The sequence below is a fragment of the Grampus griseus genome (assembly GCF_964374135.1).
Source record: "Grampus griseus genome assembly, chromosome: 11".
Classification (NCBI taxonomy): Eukaryota; Metazoa; Chordata; class Mammalia; order Artiodactyla; family Delphinidae; genus Grampus; species Grampus griseus.
In genome coordinates, this window is record NC_139005.1 from 86,133,623 (window position 1) to 86,156,344 (window position 22,722).

At 40.8% G+C, this 22,722-nt stretch overlaps 1 protein-coding gene across 2 annotated transcripts in view; it reads left to right on the top strand.

Annotated features, from left to right (window-relative positions):
• LOC309830076 (overexpressed in colon carcinoma 1 protein) overlaps nucleotides 1–21,632 on the top strand; it is a 51,937-nt gene extending 30,305 nt beyond the window's left edge. Inside the window, exons 3-6 of one of the 2 annotated variants that reach the window (XM_082666388.1) lie at nucleotides 1,242–1,277; nucleotides 2,099–2,178; nucleotides 3,528–3,563; nucleotides 21,563–21,632. In XM_082666388.1, coding sequence (XP_082522514.1) covers nucleotides 1,242–1,277; nucleotides 2,099–2,178; nucleotides 3,528–3,532 — 121 coding nt within the window. In that variant the 3' untranslated portion in view covers nucleotides 3,533–3,563; nucleotides 21,563–21,632. Of the gene's footprint in view, nucleotides 1–1,241; nucleotides 1,278–2,098; nucleotides 2,179–3,527; nucleotides 3,564–6,463; nucleotides 7,330–21,562 lie in introns of those variants that run through there. The other variant, XM_082666387.1, reaches the window with a different exon arrangement.
• The last annotated feature ends 1,090 nt before the right edge of the window (nucleotides 21,633–22,722 follow it).

Here is a 22,722-nt window from a genome sequence, read left to right on the forward strand (position 1 = left end):
ATTGCAGGGTGGCTTTTGCCCTCTACTGGAGTATTTTCTGTGTGCATGGCCAGTGTTTAACAGATAATTTCCAAATCTCCACTTCCTTTCTCTATAGACTTCTGATTTACGGGCTGTTGCAATGAAGCAAAATCTCACGTACATATATACATTCACAGCTTTTAAATGTGTGAAACCATGATATGACAATCCTAGCAATTAAAAGATTCAGTGAAGCTGTTTAGATGTTTTCAGTCTGCTTTCTTCTTAACTGAAGCCCCTTATAATTACAAGTTGAGTTCAGCGAGATACATTTGAACCTTGTTTTTTTTTTTTCTTTCAGAAAAATAACTAATGTATGCTAGCTAGTACTTCAAGGTAAACTTCCTGATCTAAAAATACGCCAAGGAATTCTAGTAGAATATGGATTCCTCTTATTCAAGGAAAGATACTGTGCATTTTAAAGTAGTGATTCCCTCTAGAAATTTCCTTTGAACATTTCCCTCTTTGTAGTAGATCATGTATAAAATGGCTGTTTTTTTTTAGATAAAAGAAAGTTAAATTGACTCTTTTTGCACTAAGGAAATCTTTCATACCTAGAACTGTGCTGCTGAACTGGCATAAGAGACACAAACTCATAGTGTGTTAGGACTAGAAGGGACCTTGGGCGTCATCTGGTCGACCCTGTTATTTTACAGATGAGATACAGGCTGGCAACTTGCCCACAGCCTGTCACACAGGGAGCGGGTGGCACAGCCAGACAAGAACCCAGGCTTCCTGACACCCAATTAATGTGCTCTTTCCAGTATTGGCTGCCCTCAGGTTTTTTGTTTTTGTTTTTTGTCCCTCGAATTAGTGTTTTCTGTTTTTTTAATTAAATTTTTTTTAATTGAAGTATAGTTGATTTACAGTCTTGTGCCCATCTCTGCTGTACAGCAAAGTGACTCGGTTATACACATATGGACATTCTTTTCTTTATATTCTTTTCCATTATGGTTACCTCAGTGTTTGATCTTGTTCAGCAATTGGACTTATTGGCATTTGATGGATTTGCGCTTTTTGGTAAGTAGAAAACTGCCAATTTCTTAGTATATAAATGATTGAGGTGAAGAGAGAATCCTGTGTTACAGAAATACTTGATGGAAGAACTTGAAATAAACAAAATTGGCTTTAACTCGTCAGTCGCTCTTTTCTCAGAGCCAAAAATGAAGTCTCTGACTGTGTAACCAAACAGCTCATAGCAAACGTTTTTGACCTTTTAGAACAGAAGAATCAATAACAGAAGATGACAAGAGGAGGTATGTTTGGTGTTGAAGCTACCTTTAATTTGAATAATTTTGGTCCCACCTCATGGATTTAATTTAACATGAATTAATTTAACTCATGCATTTAATCGACCACTGTAGCACATTGCCAGTAATACAGATTCCACCAGGAAAACTTTTGGCACAGAGAATACAGGTAGGAGCATGCAGTGTGATAAATATCTTGCCCAGGGACCATAATCTTTGCTTCTTCCAAACAAGCTTGGTTTGTCCTGTGCACACGGCTTGTGCTAGTTTCCATCTTGTGGCCTTTGGATGTGCTGTTCTCTAAAATTGGATGATATCTCTTCCTTCCTTCCGCCTTCTCCGTCCTTCCATCCTCTGATTAGCAGAACTCCACTCTCATTACTCCTTATCTCTCTCTCTTCCTTCTCACTTTATACCTACCTACAGGGAAAGTGTTTTTGTGTGCCCATAGCACCTCATACCACATTGACCACTCTGAATTCTTGATAAATGTTGACTGATTAACTGTAACATGTCACGCTACTGATATTTATTACTCTACTAAATTGTAAAAATCCTAACTTCTCTTCTTTCTCATTGCAAGTAAAATATCTAAAAATTCTACTACACAGCTTTCTTTTTTTTATATATAGCTTCTTTTTTTTAACATAGAAAAACAATGATCTCTCCAAGGGCAATAATATTCTGAATTCTACTTTGGAAAGTCATGAGTTATTTTAATAATTCTATAATTGTTTGAAGGGCCCCATGCTCTCATCATTTTCTGCAAATGTTTAGTAACCACGTAGTTTGGTCTGATTTTTCTATCTCTGCTTCTTTTCATCAAGAAACTATGGAGGGGTGTATGTTGGTCTGCCATCTGAAGCTGTCAATATGGTGTCCAATCAAACAAAGACTGTGCGAAAAAGTAAGTAAAACCATGTGATGTTTACTCTCTCTACATGTTTATTTTTTTTTGTTTTGTGAAAAACGTATGAAATGTATATTTCAGCTTGCCTGACTCACCCTACATATTTCTGACTTGCAGTGAACTGTGTGTAAGAGCCATAGCTGGGGCTTCCCTGGCAGTCCAGTGGTTAAGACCCTGCGCTTCCACTGCAGGGGGCGTAGGTTTGACCCCTGGTCGGGGAACTAAGATTTCGCATGCTGCTCCATGCGGCCTTAAAAAAAAAAAACCAAAAAATCCATATCTACTCATTGTAATCATTTGTTGAAATTGCCACCCACATGATGGGAGTAATTCCAGAGCAAAATTTAGCTTCTGTTTGTCATTATGCTCCATGGATATTTTAAATTGCTTGTTAATTTCAGTGATGATCAGTGTGAAAATGAAAGCAAACATTTCAGTAAGTTTATGGAGTTTTTGTAGAACATAAAGGTACATTCCTATAATATATTATAAATGTGACTGATAAGTAGTCTGGTGATTAGAAGAAAATTAACTGTCTTTTGTATAATGAAATGAAGTGGAGACTCCTTTTTCTGAGTTTTAGTAGTTAGTAATTGCAGGGCTAATGAAGTTCTTTTGATAATAGGTACGATTGCAGCCTTGTAGATAGCTTCTTGCTTAAGTAAGTTTTTTTAAAATTTATTTTTATTTATATTATTTATTTTTGGCTGTGTTGGGTCCTCTTTGCTGTGCACGGGCCTTCTCTAGTTGTGGCGAGCAGGGGCTACTCTTCATTGCAGTGCTCGGGCTTCTCGTTGCGGTGGCTTCTCTTGTTGCGGAGCACAGGCTCTAGGTGCATGGGCTTCAGTAGTTGTGGCACATGGGCTCAGTAGTTGTAGCCCTTGGGTTCTAGAGCACAGGCTCAGTAGTTGTGGCGCACGGGCTTGGTTGCTCCGTGGCATGTGGGATCTTCCTGAACCAGGGCTTGAACCTGTGTCCCCTGCATTGGCAGGCGGATTCCTAACCACTCCGCCACCAGGGAAGTCCCTTAAGTAAATTTTTAAGTGTGGCTCGTGGTGAAGAATGCTGATTTACTAATCACTGTACAGTTGTCTGATAATATGGTTTTAAAGAACTATTAATATGTACACATAAAATTACATATATGTGATATTTGATTTAATTTGTACACAAGCCTTTATTATTTCTTAACATACTATGGTTATTTGTTCCTCATTTTTTTCTCTACTTGATGATTTAGACTAGCAAATACATATATGTCACAACTATTTGTAGTTTTGTAGGAAACTGGAATATATTCTTTATAACTGTACATTTAACTTTTCTTAATTTTCTCTTTTTTTAAGATTAGAAGAAAGTAATATCATGACAATAATCAAGAGGTACTGTATATTTTTCTAAATAATTCTATATATTTAGCCTGGATGAATGAACTGTAGATATTAATGCTCTATATTTCTAAGAAATCTCGAACTTGAGTATGAGGAGGGGTCTCATCTTGTGGTTAAATCTATGGAACCCAATATATTTTATTGTAAAGAGGTCTTTAATGACTAGATCAATTTTCTTTGCAGTTACTTTTTTTCATTAATATTTTTTCAAATGTAACTTAATTCATTTAATAAGAACAAGCTGTTTGCCTACACTACCAGGGTTTCACTCTTCATTGCCAAAATCTTTGAGGGGCTAGGACCTTGGAAGTGACAAGGAGAGACTAGAGAGGTTGGGAATTAGATTAGGATCAATATTAAATGTTTGGCAATAGTCAGGGGTAGTTGATATACAGAGAGAAGATGTACCAGTACCAAAACTCCAGTAGAGATAGGCAATGGTCAGTGTGCAAAGATGCAGTTTTTCAGGAAGGAATAGTAAAATCATAGACCAAGTTTAAAAGATGAAGCACTGTGGACCTGGTGAAGAGCTTGGAGTTAGAATTATAAGACAAACAAGAACAAGGACAGAAGAAAAATAGCTTTCATTTATGAACTACTGTCTGGGTACTAGTCTCTAGAAGCTACTGAGCAGCATTTCCATTGAGGAGAAGAGTTTCTGTTTACCTGGACCAAAATGCATGCAATGCTTAGATCCCCACTGTCTTTCAGTCTTGCTGAGTGACATCCCACCTCTTTTGAACATCCAGTGATCAGGAATGCTCTGTCTCCTGAGATAGCCCATTCTCTTTTGGGTGTCAAACAATGCTGGATTTGAATTCAGGCTCTTTCACTTTCTAGCTGGGCAAGTTTCTTCCCCTGATGAGTATTGAAGGGTTTGTGTTAGGATTAAATGTGAAGTAAATGGTAGCTTCTGCTATAATTGTCATCATCACCATCAATATCATCATCACTGTACCATCATCCTTTTTTGTAACCAGAATCCAGCCATTGGTAGATCAGAAGCAAGACTGATTTGACATTGAACCAGCTTCTGGCTGAGGGCCAGTACTGATTCTGGTGTCTGGGATGGGATGGGTTGCAGAATAAGCTCACAGGTGGAGACAAATAAGCTTTCCTACTGGAGGAAAGGGACATGGAAGCTGTAACTGGTTTCTTCCGGACAAGAAATACCACAATATTGGGCAGCCGCTTTTTCAAAGACCCTCTCATCAAGGCTACAGCATTATGGAGCATTATTCCCTAGTGCCCATAACCGCGTTAGGGTGTTGAGCTTCTCTTTAGGAACTTGCTGGAGATTTTCTATTTCTAGTATTTCTAACAGAGTTCTAACTCTCATGTAGATTTCTAAGTTCCCTGCTAGTTTTCCCTGATGCAGCAGTAGTTTTACTATTTGCATCAAATAGAAAAGATAATCTAGTAGAAAGTAAACATATATTAGTGTTTACCCTCCTGAAAACAGGGTGTATTTCAAAAAGCATCTGAATAGAGTGGGAAGAAGTGCTGTGTAGATAGATATCTGGAGACTCGGTAGCTCTGCTGTTAACACAGGACCTTAGATGAATCCCTTACCTTCTCCCAGCTTCACCCAATTTCAGTTTTTACATGACAGAGTTACACAAGATGATTGTCCAGCTTTGTATATGGATCTAAAATTTCCTGATAACAGTTGAGCACTATTGCTGGTTAGTCAGTCCACATAACATTAGACAGCTAGGTAGAATATTTCCCTACTGCTCGTGGCTATCAGTATAAAAATAAAAACTATTTTATTGCCATCCCTCTCTCTCAATTTCTGCCATTCCTTACCTCTATTGCTAAACAATCCATTTGCCTCTTTTGAGTTATCTGAAAAGTTTTCTAAGTGGATAGGCTGTCCATTTACTCAATTGCTAAGCGCCCATTGTGGTACTTATCTGTGAGGTATCTGTATGCATGGCGTCTGAGCTTAAATTATTGGGCAGAAACCCTGATGAGAAGAGACATTTTATGGAAAAGATTGGAGACACTTTTTTTTTTGACCTAACATATAAAACCTCTCTAGAAATAAAGCCACCGAACTCACTCAGTGACCCAACTTCAAAGTTGATTTGGTAACTTTTTTTTTTTTTTTTGTGGTACGCGGGCCTCTCACTGTTGTGGCCTCTCCCGTTGCGGAGCACAGTCTCCAGACGCGCAGGCTCAGCGGCCATGGCTCACGGGCCCAGCCGCTCCACTGCATGTGGGATCTTCCCGGACCGGGGCACGAACCCGTGTCCCCTGCATCGGCAGGTGGACTCTCAACCACTGCGCCACCAGGGAAGCCCTGATTTGATTACTTTTTGAAGCAAATTGAGGAATGATTTCAGAATCAAAGTTACTTATATCACGATACAAATGTGTAGTTTCTTCCCTAGATGACCCAAGGGTGAAAGTTATGCCCATTTAGGTATACGGCGTGCTGCCAGCACAGTGATGCTTCTCAAATGCCAGTGGATGGGCTCGCTGCATCAGATCCCCGGGGGGAGCTGGAGGTGAAGTGGATGGCTCTCCCCTCTTCCCGAGAGGGTCTGACCAAACAAGGAAGGGATAGACCGTGGCTGAGCAGTTGGTGTCTCTGTGAGGTTGCCGTGCAGCTTGGTTGGGGCATCCTCCTGTTGTATTTTGGTTATAAGTTCAGAAGTCTCTCTCTCCACCTGACTTGGTCTCTTCATATAAGTGTCATCAGTGCTTCACACTGTGCTGGCCACATATTCAGTCTCAAATCAGTACTGGACAGACGTTGAACGTGTGTTTTACTGAAAAGAAAATCAGTAAATAATTTGCAGGCTTAACGCTGATATGTTTTTATCTAAGTGGTGCCTTTTCGCACTTGCTAACTCTTTTCCCTTTTTTGTTTGTTGCCTTCATAGCCTGCTCATCAAGATCTGGCTGGAATTTTTGCTTTGTGGGATTTTGTAACGTGCACAGACATCTCCAAGGAAATTCTAAGCAGTCGCCCCCCACCGCCCCAAATTCTTAGTTTATAGTTAAAACCATGGTACATATTGAATGTTGTGGTACTAGAAAGGAATTGGTTAAACAACACACGTATATGGAACTATATTTGATCCACCTGCGGAAGACAAGCTTACAAAGGGTTCTTGCCCAGCTGGCTGCTGTGTCCCAGCTGCGTTCTCACCCTGGCCATCCCCACAGCTCATGAAGATCATGTCTTTTCACTGATACGTTTTTGATAGTTTTTATATAACAAAATCCTTCATCTATTTATAACTCACAATAATAAGCCACTATCGATGAATTACCCAAAGTAATATATTTGTCTGTTATCTTTCACTATTTCTACTTCATGTTAATTTTTAGCTGTAAAATTGTTAAATTGATTCTTACTGTTATCTCTTTCCTTTTTTACTATTTGGTTTTCAGCTTTATTTAAATATCAGAGGAGTTTCTTTATTGAGAACAGTGTACTACGTGGCAGTACTTAAACTGTTGAGGTTTGCATGCCGTATGTACATTTTGATTAATTTCCTATTTTCTTTAGTCAAAGGCTTAGGTAACTACAAATACTTCCTAGCCATTGAGTCTCCCATTCTACCTGTGTGTGATCAGAGCATCTCATCATGTTAATTCTACACTGTTTTCAAGGACTTGTCACTGATGTTAGTCGGATATTTGGAAAGTTCTTAATTCGATAGTGATCGTGTGTATCCACTTAGTACTGAAATGTAAGTCACTCAATTTACCAGTGTATTTCAACAATTAAAACATTTTTATCCCTCTTTACCTGGATTTCTTCATTATTTTTCAAAAGAGCACTTTCAAATAAGTCACACATTGTGATGTATAGATATAATATATCAGTATAAAAATAAAAATGTATAAATAGATTACTATGAAAAACCAAAATTTTTCACAAGAAGAAAAGCATTATCTTGTATATTTGGTCCATACAACTATCATAGGAACATCAAATTTTTTTTTTATATCTTTACTGGAGTATAATTGCTTTACAATGTTGGGTTCGTTTCTGCTGTACAACAAAGTGAATCAGCTATGTGTATACATATATCCCCATAGCCCCTCCCTCTTGAGCCTCCCTCCCACCCTCCCTCTCCCACCCCTCTAGAGGGACATCCGATTGATCCGAAAAATAAAGCTGAAGATTAGAGTCACTGAGAAATGATTACGATACACCTACTCCTGTCCCATATCCACATGTCCATGATGGAATTTAGGTGAAACATCAGCAGTTTATCCCATTAGAGATAACAGATGCACTTTTTGAAAACTTTTAATTTTGAAATAACTTTACATTTACAGAGGAGTATGAGGATGGTACAGAGAGTTCCTATATGCCTTCATTTTTAAAAACATTAATTTTTATTGGAGTATAGTTGATTTACAATGTTGTGTTAGTTTCTGCTGTACAGCAAGGTGAATCAGTTATACGTATACATGTATATCCACTCGTTTTTAGATTCTGTTCCCATATAGGTCATTACAGAGTATTGAGTAGAGTTCCCTGTGCTATACAGCAGGTTCTTATTAGTTATCTATTTTATATATAGTCGTGTGTATATGTCAACCCCAATTTCCCAATTTATCCCTCTCCTTCCCCCGTGGTATCCATAAGTTTGTTTTCTACGTCTGTGACTCTATTTCTGTTTTGTAAATAGGTTCATTTGTACCATTTTTTTTTAGATTCCACGTATAAGCAATATCATATGATATTTGTCCTTCCTTGTCTTTCTATGTCTGACCAGCTTCCCCTAATGTTAAATAACATCTTACAAAACGTAGCACATTTGTCAAAACTGAGAAATTGAACTTTGGTACAATGCTATAAACTAAACTGCAGCCTCTCATTGGATTCCATTAGTTTTTCTATTACTATCCTTTTTCTGTTCCGGGATCCAACCCAAGATTGCATTGCATTCTGCCGCATTTAGTCATCCTGTCTCCTGAGTCTCCTCTCCCTGGCATTTTTCTCAGTCTTTCTTTGTTTTTCACCACAGAGGTGAAGCGCCCCTCTCATCACATCATATCATAATATCTCATGATTTCAACATAACTTGTTATTGGTGATATTTACCATGATCACTTGGATAGGGGCGTCTGTCAGGTTTCTCCACTGTAAGGTTTCTTGTTTACTGTTTCCATCCTCTGTTCCTTATAAGTGAATCATAAGTTTAGACCACACTCAAAGGAGAGGGGAATTAAGCTCAACCTCCTGGAGGAAAGAGTATCAAGAAATTTCTGGAATTTTTTTTTTTAATTTACTATCTTAGCCATTTAAAAAAATATTTATTTATTTATTTTTGGCTGCGTTGAGTCTTCGTTGCTGTGCGCGGGCGTTCTCTAGTTGTGGCGAGTGGGAGCTACTCTTCGTTGCACGGGCTTCTCATTGCGGTGGCTTCTCTTGTCGCGGAGCACGGGCTCTAGGCGAGCGGGCTTCAGTAGTTGTGACACACGGGCTCAATAGTTGTGGCTTGTGGGCTCTAGGGCGCAGGCTCCGTAGTTGTGGCGCACGGGCTTAGTTGCTCTGTGTCATGTGGGATTGTCCCGGACCAGGGCTCGAACCCATGTTCCCTGCATTGGCAGGCAGATTCTTAACCACTGTGCCACCAGGGAAGTCCCTGCAATTTGTTAAAAGCATTTTTAATATATGTGTGTGTGTGTATGTGTGCGTGCACTTTTATATATGAGCAGTATATATTATGTATATAATGAAATATTGTTCAGCCATAAAAGGAATGGAAATCTTGCCATTTGTGACAACATGGATGGACTTAGAGGGTATTATACTTAATGAAATAAGTCAGACAAAGAAAGACAAATACTGTATGATTTCACTTATATGTGGAATCTAAAAAACACAACAAAGGAACAAACATTACAAAACAGAAACAGAGTCATAGACATAAACAGCTGTTTGCCAGAGGGGAGGGGCTGGGGGGAAGAGTGAAATCGCTGAAGGAGATTAAGAAATACAAACTTCCTGTTACAAAAAAAGGAGTCGCAGGGATGAAATGTACATTGTGGGGAATATAGTCAATAATAATGTAGCATCTTTGTATAGTGACAGATGGTAACTAGACTCGTGATCATTTCGAAATGTATAGAAATATCAAGTCACTCTGTTGTGCTCCTGGAATTAACAAAATGTTGTAGGTCAATTATACTTCAGATCAAGAGGGAAAGGGGAAAAACCAAGCACCACAGTAATTATTAATTATGTTGGGGGAGATACTTTGAGACTCTGCACATGTCCTGTTTCTCCTTAAAGATTTGTCCGCTAATTTTAGCATTCACCTTTGGACCTTGCTTGTAGCATATACTGTGGTGTTCCAATGCTGATTTTCTACTCCCCTTGTTCCTTCACATGTGTTACTTGGAATTCTTCTCTAAGGAATATTTTGTCTTATCTCCCAAATTTACTTTTTATTCAATCATTTATTTATATCCATATGGACTCATAGATATTAATTTCTTTAGGTTATAATCCAACACTATAGTCACTATTTTATTGCTCAAATTGTTCAAGCTTTGCCCATTGGTAGTGTTTTCATGTTGGTTCTTGACAAACCCCATCCTTTTTTTCTTCTTAGGTTGACTTTTAATAGCAAGCAGAATAAAAATCCAATTCAAAAGTTAGTTAAAACGCATTCCTAAAACTTCATCAAATTTAATTATAAATGAACAGTGTTTTCCATATTATGACAAGTCTTACCATTTTCCTTCAACTAGACATTATTTAAATTTAGAACCTCATGATTCTTACCAGTTAATAATACCTACCACCCACTTACCTATGTCTTAAGGTTAATGATTATAATTTTTATTAAGTATTGCAAAGATCTTGAGTGAAAGTCTTAGAGAAGAATAATTACTAACATTAGGAGCTTTCAAAAGAAAAGTGAGAGATTAGAGAAGCCTTTAAAATGCCTGAAATTTAAGAGTTAATAGCTTTTCAAACTATATTCTGCTTCTTTGTAAGATTGTTATTGAAATGTATGTGTACTGGAGAGAGGAGTTTCAGAGAATTTCTGATTAATAAAATTGTGTGTTTAGATTAGAAAAGGTTTTCTTAAGAAACCTTCTAGGTCAGGAGACATTTATTCCTAGACTTGGTTAAAGGAGACTGCTAGAATTTAGTTTTGGAAGAACTGTTTCAGTCTCTGGAATGTAGAAATCTGGTTTGGCAAGTACAGCTAACTTCTGGGATTTTATGGAAAAGTGGCTGGCTTGATGAACTGAGTTCTCAAAAGTGATAATGGAGGGCTTCCCTGGCGGTGCAGTGGTTGAGAGTCCGCCTGCCAATGCAGGGGACACGAGTTCGTGTCCCGGTCCGGGAAGATCCCACGTGCCACAGAGCGGCTGGGCCCGTGAGCCATGGCCGCTGAGCCTGCACGTCCGGAGCCTGTGCTCCGCAACGGGAGAGGCCACAGCAGTGAGAGGCCCGCGTACCGCAAAAAAGAAAAAAAAAAATAGTGAGCTGGACTAGGCTTTGGAGAGAGGAACAGAATGACAGAAGGGGCTAAGTTAGTACAACTGGGAAGTTATCTCTCTGGGCTTTTGAATTGAGAAGAGCTTGAAGAGGAGAAGAAAACAGGTTCCGTTTTGCAAATGGGAGCTTTATGTAGTCATGTTATATCTATGCCCAAAGTTGTGAAGAATTTCAGGAGGGAAAAGTTATGTAAGGAACTCATTCGCAGGAAGATAGTTTACATTTTCTTCCATTTCATTTTACATTTTCTTTACATTACTTTTACTTAATGCACATGATAAATCCCAGCAGTACAAAACGATGTGCTTTTCCATAGATTGGGTTCTGATACCCCATTCTGATTTTTAGTTGTTTATCAATCATCACCACTTGAGTTCTTGCTGTGCCCCACTTGGGGCACACTAGTTACCAAGGGTACTGCTGGAAGACCCACCCCCTACATTCGGGGCTCTTTAGAATAGTGGGGTTACACTGGTTAACCTGTAATAAACACAGAGCAACGCCCAGGGGACCATGATGACTTTGGGAGCACAGCGTAGGGGCACCCATGTCAGACTCATGGCTTAGGGAAGACTCCCCAGAGAGCAGTCCCCTGCAGAGCCACAAGGGAGAGCGCCAGGTAGCCAACTATAGGCAGGAAAAGAGGAAAAGTTTGGGCAGAGAGCCATAGGTGCAAAGGCGCAGAGCCCTGAGGACCCTCAGCATGGTCTGGGAACTGCTGGGAGTTCATCCTGGGTGGGTGGGAGGAGGTGGGAATGGGGTCGGAGAGGTGGGCGAGGTGAGCTGCGGAGAGCATCGTGGGCCGCGCTGGAGCTTCTCCTGAAGCCTGTGCGAAACCACTGTGGACAGAAGCAATTGTGAGGTTTACCTGCTGGGTCCCTCCATTCACCTGGGGGCGATCAGAAGGCTTTGTCTTATGGTCTGTTCCAACTCCTGGTTTGTGAGTCTCTCTCTGTAGGAAGCATGATCAATACTTGCAGTTGTGTTTTGTGAAGGTGGGCCTTTCCCATTTAATCCATAATACAAAAGACTTGGAGTTTTCAGACACAGTGCAATTTGTAGAAACATTTGTTAGACAAACAATAAGGTCCATCTCCTATACGAGACACTCCTTCCAGACTGGAGAGGTGGCTGGCTGTTTAATCTAATGCATAGAAACCAACACAGAGAGTCAAGGAAAATGAAGAAACAGAAGTGTATATTCCAAACAAAACATTCCATTAGGAAGGTCAGAAACATTCCACAGGGCAGGGCAATGCCTACCCTAGCAGCAGGTATAACCAGGTGCTTAGTAATTGGGTTTTTGTTAACGTTGAAGCCATCACATTGCTCTCCCACTTCTCTCTCCACTAAAGCAATCCCTTAAATGAAGACAAACTTCTTTCTCCACCAGTAGAGTCTGTAACACTTAGATAATTTAGCACTTGATTACCTATTTTGCTTATCCTCTAAATATTTAATAGAAGAGTATTGCAGACTCCCTAGAATGCAGGTGCCTTGTATATTCTTTTCCATTCTTCTTAGAATTGGGTCCCAGGAACGTATTATGAAGAAATGGCCTTGGGTTGGTGTGAAAGCAAGATAATTTGTGACTCTCAGACAGGGACAGACTGTGGTGTCTTCTCTAGAGCAGTAGTATCTTTGGAACAGATTTAAGGCCTTTGGTAAATCATTTGGCTTTTCTGTGCCTTGGAAATTTTCAATGAATGGGACAAAATCTATTCTAATTTTCCTCTAGGATTATTAGCAGAATTAATTCATTCATTGATTCATTCATCAAACTATTATTTTCTGAGTGTCTACTCTAGGCCTGGCATTGTTTTAGGTATTGGAGATGCAGTGGTGAACAAATCAGACAAAGGTCCCTGATATCATGTGTTTTAGGTTTTATAGAGGGGAGATGCACTAAGTGAATAAATATTATATATGTAGTTGTCAGAGTAATAAGTTCTATGGGGAAAACTAAACTAGAGAAGGGGGAATATAGAGCTAGTTGGAAAGGTGGGTATTGCAATTTTAATCTTAAATAGGACAATCAGGGAATTACTCACCGAAAAGATGACATTTGAAGGCAAAGAACTGACGGAGAAGTAACTACCCATGTGGGTTCCAGCAGAAGGACATTTTAAGGAGAACTGGCAAGTTAAAATGCCCCATGCAAAAGTGTGTCTGGAATATTTGAAGAAGAGTAAAGAACTCAGTGTGGCTGGAAAAGGATGGCAAATGGGAGAGTCATAGTAGAGGTTAGAGGGCTGCTGGGAAGGGGGATTTTGGAGGAAGATCAGGACTATTACAGACCATTTGCTTTTTAATTTTTTAAAATGTATTTTAAAATAAAATTTGTATATATTTATGGTGTTCAACATGATTTGATATACATAGTGAAATGAGTGCTACTGTCAAACTAACACATTATCTCCCATACATTTTTTTGTGTGTGATGAGATCACTTGAAATCTACTTTCGTAACGTATTTCAGGTATTCAACACAGTATTATTAACTATAGTCATCATGCTGTACATGAGATGTCTAGACTTATTCATCCTCCATAATGGGAACTTTTTACCCTTTAACCAACATCTCCCCATTTCCCCCACTCTCCCAGACCCTGGTACCCACTGTTCTACTCTGTTTGTTTGTTTTTTTAATTTTTATTTATTTATATTTATTTTTGCTGTGTTGGGTCTTCGTTTCTGTGAGAGGGCTCTCTCTAGTTGCGGCGAGCGGGGGCCACTCTTCATCGCGGTGCGGGGGCCTCTCACTGTTGTGGCCTCTCTTGTTGCGGAGCACAGGCTCCGGACGCGCAGGCTCAGTAGTTGTGGCTCACGGGCCTAGTTGCTCCGCGGCATGTGGGATCTTCCCAGACCAGGGCTCGAACCCATGTCCCCTGCATTGGCAGGCAGATTCTCAACCACTGCACCACCAGGGAAGCCCTACTCTCTGTTTTTATGAGTTCATTTTTTGTTGTCGTAAGATTCCACTTACAAGTGAGATCAGACAGTATTTCTCTTTGGTTTATTTTACTTAGCATAATGTCCTCCAGGTTCATCTATGTTGTTGCAAATGGCAGGATTTCCTTCTTTTTATGGCTGAGTAATATTCCATTGTATATGTACACCACATTTCTTTATCCATTCCTCCATCAACAGACACCGAGATTGTTTCCATGTCTTGACTATTGTGAATAATACTGCAGTAAATATGGGGGTGCAGATACCTCTTTGAGATAGTGATTTCATTTCTTTCAGCTATATACCCAGAAGGAGAATTGCTGGATCCTATAGTAGTTCTATTTTTAATTTTTTGAGGAACTTCTTTACTGTTTTCCATAGTGACTGCACCAATTTACATTCCCATCAACAGAGTACAAGGATTTCCTTTTCCCCACATCCTCTCCAGGATTTACTGTTTGTCTTTTTGATGATGACCATTCTAACAGGTGTGAGGTGATACTTCATTGTGGTTTTGATTTACATTTTCCTGATGATGAGTCGCGTTGAACCCTTTTCATGTACTTGGCTGTTTGTATTTCTCCTTTTGAGAAATGTCTATTCAGGTTCTTTACCCATTTTTTAATTGGGTTATTTGTTTTCTTGCTCTTGAGTTGAGTTTATATTTTTTGGATATTAACCCCTTATCAGAAAGATATATGGTTCACAAATATTTCCACCCATTTCATAAGTTTCTCTTCACTCAATTGTCTCCTTTGCTGTGTTCAACAATAAAGGAATACTTAAAAATTATGAGTCAGCTGCACAGGAATATTACATAGTCAGAAAAATCATGCTTTTGAAGAATATGTAATTCAATGGGAAAATATGCATAGTATATTTCAGAAAGCAGAGATAAAAATTATATACAGAACTATCCCGTGTGTGTGTGTGTGTGTGTGTGTGTGTACACACAGAATAAGGGTGAGTGGGGGGTAGTGCAGTGGTGGGGAGGGTCCTTGTCTCTCACTGTTCAGTGACCTTCATGCCTGGTACACCCTGACCCCTAGCACTAGTGAAGTGTTAGGCTCACAGGCGTGAATAAAAAATGAAGTGAATATTGATGGATGAAGTCCTTTCATCAGTTTACCAGATCTTGACAGTTTATAAGACATTTTAAACTATATTATATTTAACCCTCACAGCAATCTTCTACACTTTAAGGTGATAGGAAGAAGTTTGAATTGATTTCTTCCTTAACAATCGACATAAAATCTGCGATAACTTTCAGACTTTAACGTCTTAAAAAAAAGACAAACTCCATGGGCTAGGGTCATGCCTGTGTAATGCATACATTTACTGCCCTCTGGTGGAATCAAATCTAATAGCAGCTTAATTTTTTCCCCCTTTATTGCTGGTGGGAAGTAATCCTTATCTTACTTTCCTTAATATATTCATGCATACGAGGATTCATCAGTTTCTTCATAATGGCCAAGAGTTTATATCCTGGCTTTGCCACTTACTAGCTGTGTATCTTGGGCAATTTACTTAACTTCTCTGTGTCTCAGTTTCCTAATCTGTAAAATGGAGACAAGTAACTACGATAAAATATCAAAAAAGCAGTAGGTGTCAAGTGTTTCCTACATGCCATGCATTAACTCATTGAATTTCCACAATAATCCTATCATAATAGGAACAAATGTTATTTCCATTTTACAAAACAAGGAAACCAAAGACCCAGAAAAAAATAGGTTCTACTTCTCAGAGGTGTGAGAATCAAGTGAGTCAATATATGTAAAGTGATTTGAAGATGGCCTGACTGGAGTAAGTGTTCAGTAACGTCGTCAACATTATGAGGATTACAAGACTGGATCTGTGCCAGAGACATTGCCATGGACCACATGGATCCTTATTTATGTCTGGATTCCTCCCACTTGTAACACATGCCAATTACTTGCATAATGAAACATACACTATATCAAAGAGTAAACTGTGTTTATTTATATGTATTCTTCTAGACACTTTTCTTAAGTCAGGACATAACTCCTTCTCATTTCTCCAGGGGCTGATGTTAGGTCAGCCTATTTCACTGCTGACTGCCCTGGGAAATTCAGGGGAGGGGAAGAAGGGATAAAAGGGCAGATGTAGTATTTATATTAGTTTGTGATTGTCTGCTGGTAGATGGGATCTCCACATATTTTCCCAGGTCTGAGAATGGGGAGTGTGAATGAGGGAACCAGGATGGTGCCCAAAGCTATTCATGTACCTCATTATGCTGCCCATTGCTTTACTCATCTACTCAAAAAATATGTACTGAGTCCCCTCATGTCTTGTATTATTCTAAGCACTGGCCTCTCCCTCAATTCTCCTTTACGAAATTCATCATGCTGCTGATACCAACAGAAATTAAAGAACTGGGGACACAGATCAAGTTGAGAACACAGCTAACATATGGATTTTCCCATAGACAAATTTTTTTTAAAGTTTTATTTATTTTTATATATATATTTGGCTGCATTGGGTCTTCGTTGCTGCGCCCTGGCTTTTTCCAGTTGCAGCGAGAGAGGATTTCTCTTCATTGCGGTGCGCGGGCTTCTCATTGCAGTGGCTTCTCTTGTTGTGGAGCACGGGCTCTAGGCACGTGGCCTTCAGTAGTCACAGCACATGGGCTCAGTAGTTGTGGCATGGGGGCCCTAGGGCGCGCAGGCTTCAGTAGTTGTGACGTGTGGGCTCAATAGTTGTGGCTCGCAGGCTCTAGAGCACAGGCTCAGCAGTTGTGGCACATGGGCTGATAAGCTTAGTTGCTCCGCGGCATGTGGAATCTTCCCGGGCCAGGGATCAAACCCATGCCCTCCGCATTGGCAGGCGGATTCTTAACCACTGCGCCACCAGGGAAATTCCAGACAAATTTTTTTACATTGCATCTTAAAAAGAAAAAATAGGTATTGTGTAAAGAAATTCAATATATGTACTGTGAACATTTGAACGTTCAACAACTGACATTACATTTGATTCTTTTTTAAAAACTATTTTATTTATTTATTTGGCTGCACCAGGTCTTAGTTGCGGCATGTGGGATCTTCGCTGCTGCTTGCGGGATCTTTTTAGTTGCCGCATGAGGGATCTTTAGTTGTGGCATGTGGGATCTAGTTCCCTGACCAGGGATCGAACCTGGGCCCCCTGCATTGGGCGCGTGGAGTCTTAGCCAATGGACCACCAGGGAAGTCCCACATTTGAATCTTGATCAAAGGGCTGCTCATGCAAAATTAAAAATTGAACTTCTGACAATTTAGATAATCAAGTCCAATACTAATGGAGGCCGATAATTGAAGGTGGGAGGGAGTACATTTTGGAACTTGATTTTTTAAAAAAACAAATAGAGCACTAGAGGACAGCACATAGAAAGCTGAGGGAGTATTAAGAGAATGTGCTAGGGAATGACCAGCACATAGGACGTTCCAGGGAAAGATGGGCTTGGTGCCCATTTCACTTTGAAGATGAGTGGTATAATGACAGCATGGCTGCTTCATGGGAAACAGGCAGCTGCTCTGCAATGCCTGTTACCTGAAACTGCCAGTTCTTACCAATACTGTTGCTGTGCAAGTACATACTGAACCTGTCCAGCTTCCTACCCAGCATAGAGTGAAGTCTCATCCATGGTCTTTCAACTTAACCTGAAGACTTTAGAATCTAAGTCCCTTCTTCCTTCCTTCCTTCTTCCCCCTCTGCCTCCCTCCCTGCTCCTTTCCTCCCTCCCTCCCTTTCTTCCTTCCCTTCCTTCGTTCCTTCCCCCTCCTTCCCTCCCCCCTTCATTTCTCTCTCTCTCTCTCTCCCCCTTTCTTTCTTTCTCTTTCTTTCCTCCTTCCTTCCTTCCTCCCTCCCTCCCGCCCTCCATCCCTCCATCTTTTCTTTCTTATTGTTGCCAGGATGGGGAATCCTTTTAGACAGGAATGCAGAAGTGCAGACCATGATCCGTCCTACCACCCACAGTCCTTGAATCCCTCAAGCCCATCGCACTGCTCAGGATAATGGCCATGTGACCCCTGGCCCCCCTCTTAAGCTTCACTTTTCAAGGACATTTTGTTTCCAGAGATCACAGGTGATAATATAATTGCTGGATCTACCCATGAAATGCCATGCACTACTAGAGTCCCATCTTAACAATTTTAGCTGTAATCTCCCAACTTCAGAGCCAGTCGAGCCAGAAATCCATCCTTGATGCCCTTGTCCTCGAGTGTCCACTGCCAGTGACAACCCCTGACACTATTTACTATAACAGTCAGGGCTTTTGTTGAAACAGCAGAGTCTGCCTTAACTAATTTTAGCATAAAATGAATTAATGAAAGGATGTTAGGAGTGCAAGAATCTGGGGTGCGGGAGAAGAAGGAAGGCAGAGAGTGTCAGGCTCTGAGGCTATTTCAGCCAGAAGCAACACCCAGGCCATCCCATGGGGGCTGCCCCAGTGAAGATCCCACCGCTGTTGCTGCCGCTCAGTGCAGACACTGATGGTGATGGAACTGGACACCCATGCTGTTGTGACTGGATACCAGAAGTCCTGCCACTGCTGCCCGTCTTCAGCCACCTCTTCCAGGAAGCCTTCCCTGACTCCACGAGGAATCAGGCCCAAAGGGCTGGTGGATGGCAAGGTGGGGCTTGAGTCTAGGTTTGTACAACCTCAAAGACTTTCTACTACAGCATAGTAATATTTGTCACAGACTTAACTAACAAAAGAGTGGCTAAAAAGCAAAAAGAAAGAGAGATAAGAGGAAATGACAGGGAAGAAAAGAAAAAAGTATGCAGGAGAGAGATGACCTCATTACTGTGTGGTTTAGAGCAGGGGTCCCCAACCCCCAGGCCACGGACTGGCACCGATCCGCGGCCTGTTAGGAACCGGGCTGCACAGCAGGAGGTGAGCGGCAGCCGAAGCTTCATCAGCCGCTCCCCATCGCTCCCCATCACTCCCCATTGCTCGCGTTACCGCCTGAGCCATCCCCCCCATCCCCCCTATCCGTGGAAAAATTGTCTTCCATGAAACCGGTCCCTGGTGCCAAAAAGGTTGGGGACCGCTGGTTTAGAGATTGCAAATAGGCAACATTCGTGTTAGATACGACAGCTGGACTTTTAGGAGATAAAGAAACAACAGTCTTTTCTTCCTCTCCCAGTTGGAACCAGTGTAGAGATAGACACAGGAATCAGACAGGTAGAGATTAAAATATCACTCTTAAAAAAAATCTGTTGAGTTGAATAGCATCCCCCTCCAAAATTCATGTCCACTCAGCACCTCAGAATGTGACCTGATTTGGAAATAGGGTCCTTGCAGATGTAATTAGTTAAGATGAGGTCATACCGGCTTAAATGGGCCTTAAATCCAACATGTCTGGTGTCTTACAAGAAGGAAAAACAAAGGGAGCATGTCATATGAAGATGAAGACAGAGGTGGGAGTGATGCAGTTGTAAGCCACGGAATGCCAAGGATTACCAGGAGGCACCAGAAGCTAGCAAGGGCAAGAAAAGATTCTTCCCTAAAATCTTCAGAGGATGTATGGCCCTGCTGACACCTTAGATTTGGATTTCTGGCCTCCAGAACTGTGAGAGACTACCTTCTGCAGTACTTCATTATGGCATCCACAGGAAATTAAAACACCACAAAAGCAGTTTGGAGAACACGACTTTCTGCTCACAAGGAAGTGGGTTTGTGAGTGCCGCATCCCTCGATAGATGGACTTTCCCACCCAGCCTTTCTTTGAAGCTTTACCCCAGGGCAGGTTGGCTCAGGAGGAGGATGGAGATTAGCTGAGCAAGCCCAGTTCCTTCCTGGAAACTGACCAATCAGAGGGGAAGGATGGGGGTAGTCCAGGTAAAGTTCTTCCCACAGGAAACACGAGGAGTGGGGAATAAGAGTTCCTGCCTAACAGTGGACTGCGGATGCCAGTTTTCCAGGCTGCACCGTGTTTTTTTCTAAAAATATTTGAATCAGTTCCCATAAAAGTTGGGAGATTTCATATAAAATCCAGATTTCAAGCTTCTCTTGGAAAATGGAAAATCTGGCCACACTGGGCCACTTCCCCACAGGGCTAGGACTGGCTGCTGCCGCCAGTTGGTGCCTTCTTCAGATGGGGGCCCTCGGGCTCCCCGTTCTGCCTGCCATTCCCCATGTCTTACCCCTGGTCCACACCATCCTCTCTGCTCCCACTTGGCGCCTTTAGACGTTTTGACTTAGGATTCTCAGATTAGTGGTTGAGAGCAGACTCAAGTCAGACAAACCCTGGGTTCAAATTTGTGCTCCTTACTTCCTAAATGTGTGGGCTTGGGAAAATCTACTTCACCTCCTTGAGCCTCAGTTTCCTCATATGTAAAATGGGAATAAAAATAGAACCTACCTTATGCGGCCATGGAGAGGATTCAAGAATATAATCATGTGAGTCTTACGCACGCCAGACACATCGTAAGTGCTCAATAGACGGGGGCTCTTGCTGCTGTTTGAAAAGCCAAACTGGACATTGTAAGAGGAAACCTCACAGAGAGAAAGCCTCTGGCATGAAGTGTGCTTTGTCTGGTTTTAGGGCTGCCCTCCATCTCACCAATTTTCAGAAAAATATTTTAATAAGCCAGCTACCAAGGAGCTCCTTTCTGTAGTAAGAAGTCCAATAGCAGTTTTGGGAATCAGAGGTCCAATTAAGGTGGATTTTTCCTCCTCCTCGACAGTTTGATTCTCTTCTGGAAGGAGGTCTTGGGGAGGCAGGAAACTCTGGATCCCATCCAAATACTTTGATGTCTGGGTTTTAAAATAGTTGCGATCTTAGCTGGCTTTGCAGACTTCCTAGTGGCCCTCAAAGGACAGCTTCTGCTCGGACTGATCACTTCTCCTGGGAGGCCTGGAATGATGGAAGACACAGAAGGAACCAACTGACTTCAAATAGCCTACTTCCAGGTGGAGGCGAGAAGCCAGATGAATTGGGAAGGAGGCAGGGTGACAGAGAGGAAAGGTTTTTTGGTGTTTTTTTTTGTTTTTTTTAATGAAGGACATATAAACTTTTCCTTGTGAGAAGGAAGGCCCAGTTAGGAGGCCATCAGCCTCTGAAATGGTTGCAAGCTACAGAAACCAACTCAAGCCAGTCCTTGTAAAAACGTGAATTTATTTGGAGGGATAATGGAGTATTTCATAGAACCCAAGGCCAGTGAGGCTTCCCCAGGGACTAGAACCAGGAACTGGGAAGTGATCAGGTACACAGTGCAAACTATACAACTTAGTTGTTGATACAACTGGAGGGCTGCCTGGTTGTTCAAGCATCATGTATTGAATAATCCATCTTTTCTCAACAGGTTTGAAATGGCACCTTTATCACTTTTTTGGTGTTTGGGTCAATTCTGGTAAAATTCTACTTCATCTGCTATTCCTGGTTATTATGGGTTGAACTGTATCCCATGAAAGAGACATGTGGAAGTCCTAACCCCCAGGACCTCAGAATGTGGCCTTATTTGGAAAGTGGGTCTTTACATAGGTAATCAAGTTAACATGAGTTCATTAGGGTGGACCTTAATCCAATATAATTTCTGTCCTTATAAAAAGGGGACGTTTGGACACAGAGATAGATGTCCCCCTTCACAGAGGGAAGGCAGTCATACGAAGAAGAAGAACCGGGTTGATGTACCTATAAGCCAAGGAATGCCAAAGAGTACCTGTGAACCACCAGAAGTCAGTAAGAGGTGAGGATCCTTCCCCATGTCTCAGAGGGAGCATGGCCCTGCCAACACCTTGATTTTGGACTTCCAGCTTCCAGGACTCTGAGACAATACATTTCTCCTAGTTTGTGGTACTTTGTTATAGCAGCCCTAGCAAGCTAATACAGTGCTTCAATGTCTCAAACTGTTTTGATTATTATAGCTTTATAATATTTTAAAATATCTGGTCATGTTAATCCCAGGGATCTTATTTTTAAGATGGGAAAGTTTAGATCTCATGTAAATGCTAAAGATTATAATCTAGAATACCATTATTAAAGTTAATTTTAATTATCTAGGAAACTCATTGAAATATACTCTTGAAATGGGTTCATTTTATTGCATGTTAACTATCCCTCAATAAAATTGATTAAAAAGAACAGTAAGACTCAAATGTATCATATCCTACCATGTAGCAAAGCAGGGGGGTCACCACCATTTTGCTTTTTAACATATGTTGCATGGTTTATGGAACTTTGGACCACAGCTCTGCACATATTTAAAATTCTGGTGGAAGTCTCATTAACTGATGGGGCTGGAGTGTTACACTAAAATTTAGAAACAATTTAGGCCAGCACGCATCTACTTGCCTGAAACTGCTAGTGGATAAATTCTTGTAACACAATTGTGGACTGAACATTCAAAACAAAATAAATTAGTTGTGAAGTATTCTGTAACAATCTGACAGAACAGAAATTGAGATTTCTAGTAATTAAAAATGTTGTCATCGAATGTTTCAAGGTATGTTTGAAAAGTGTTCTGGTTTTTCAAAACAAGGAAAATCAAAATTGGCTGAAGACTTGTTCATCACATCTCTCCTAAGACAACAGTTAGTAGTTAAGGAACGTGAATAATTGTTAATGTTAGTGATTCATTGTTAGACCAATTAATTCCTACTATCTCTCAAGCTCTGAGTCTGTTCCAGTAAACTGAGATTGGAAGGTGAGCTATGAAACCTTTTACCTGTGTAGCTACTTATGTAAATTAAGTGAGCCGTGGTACTATGGG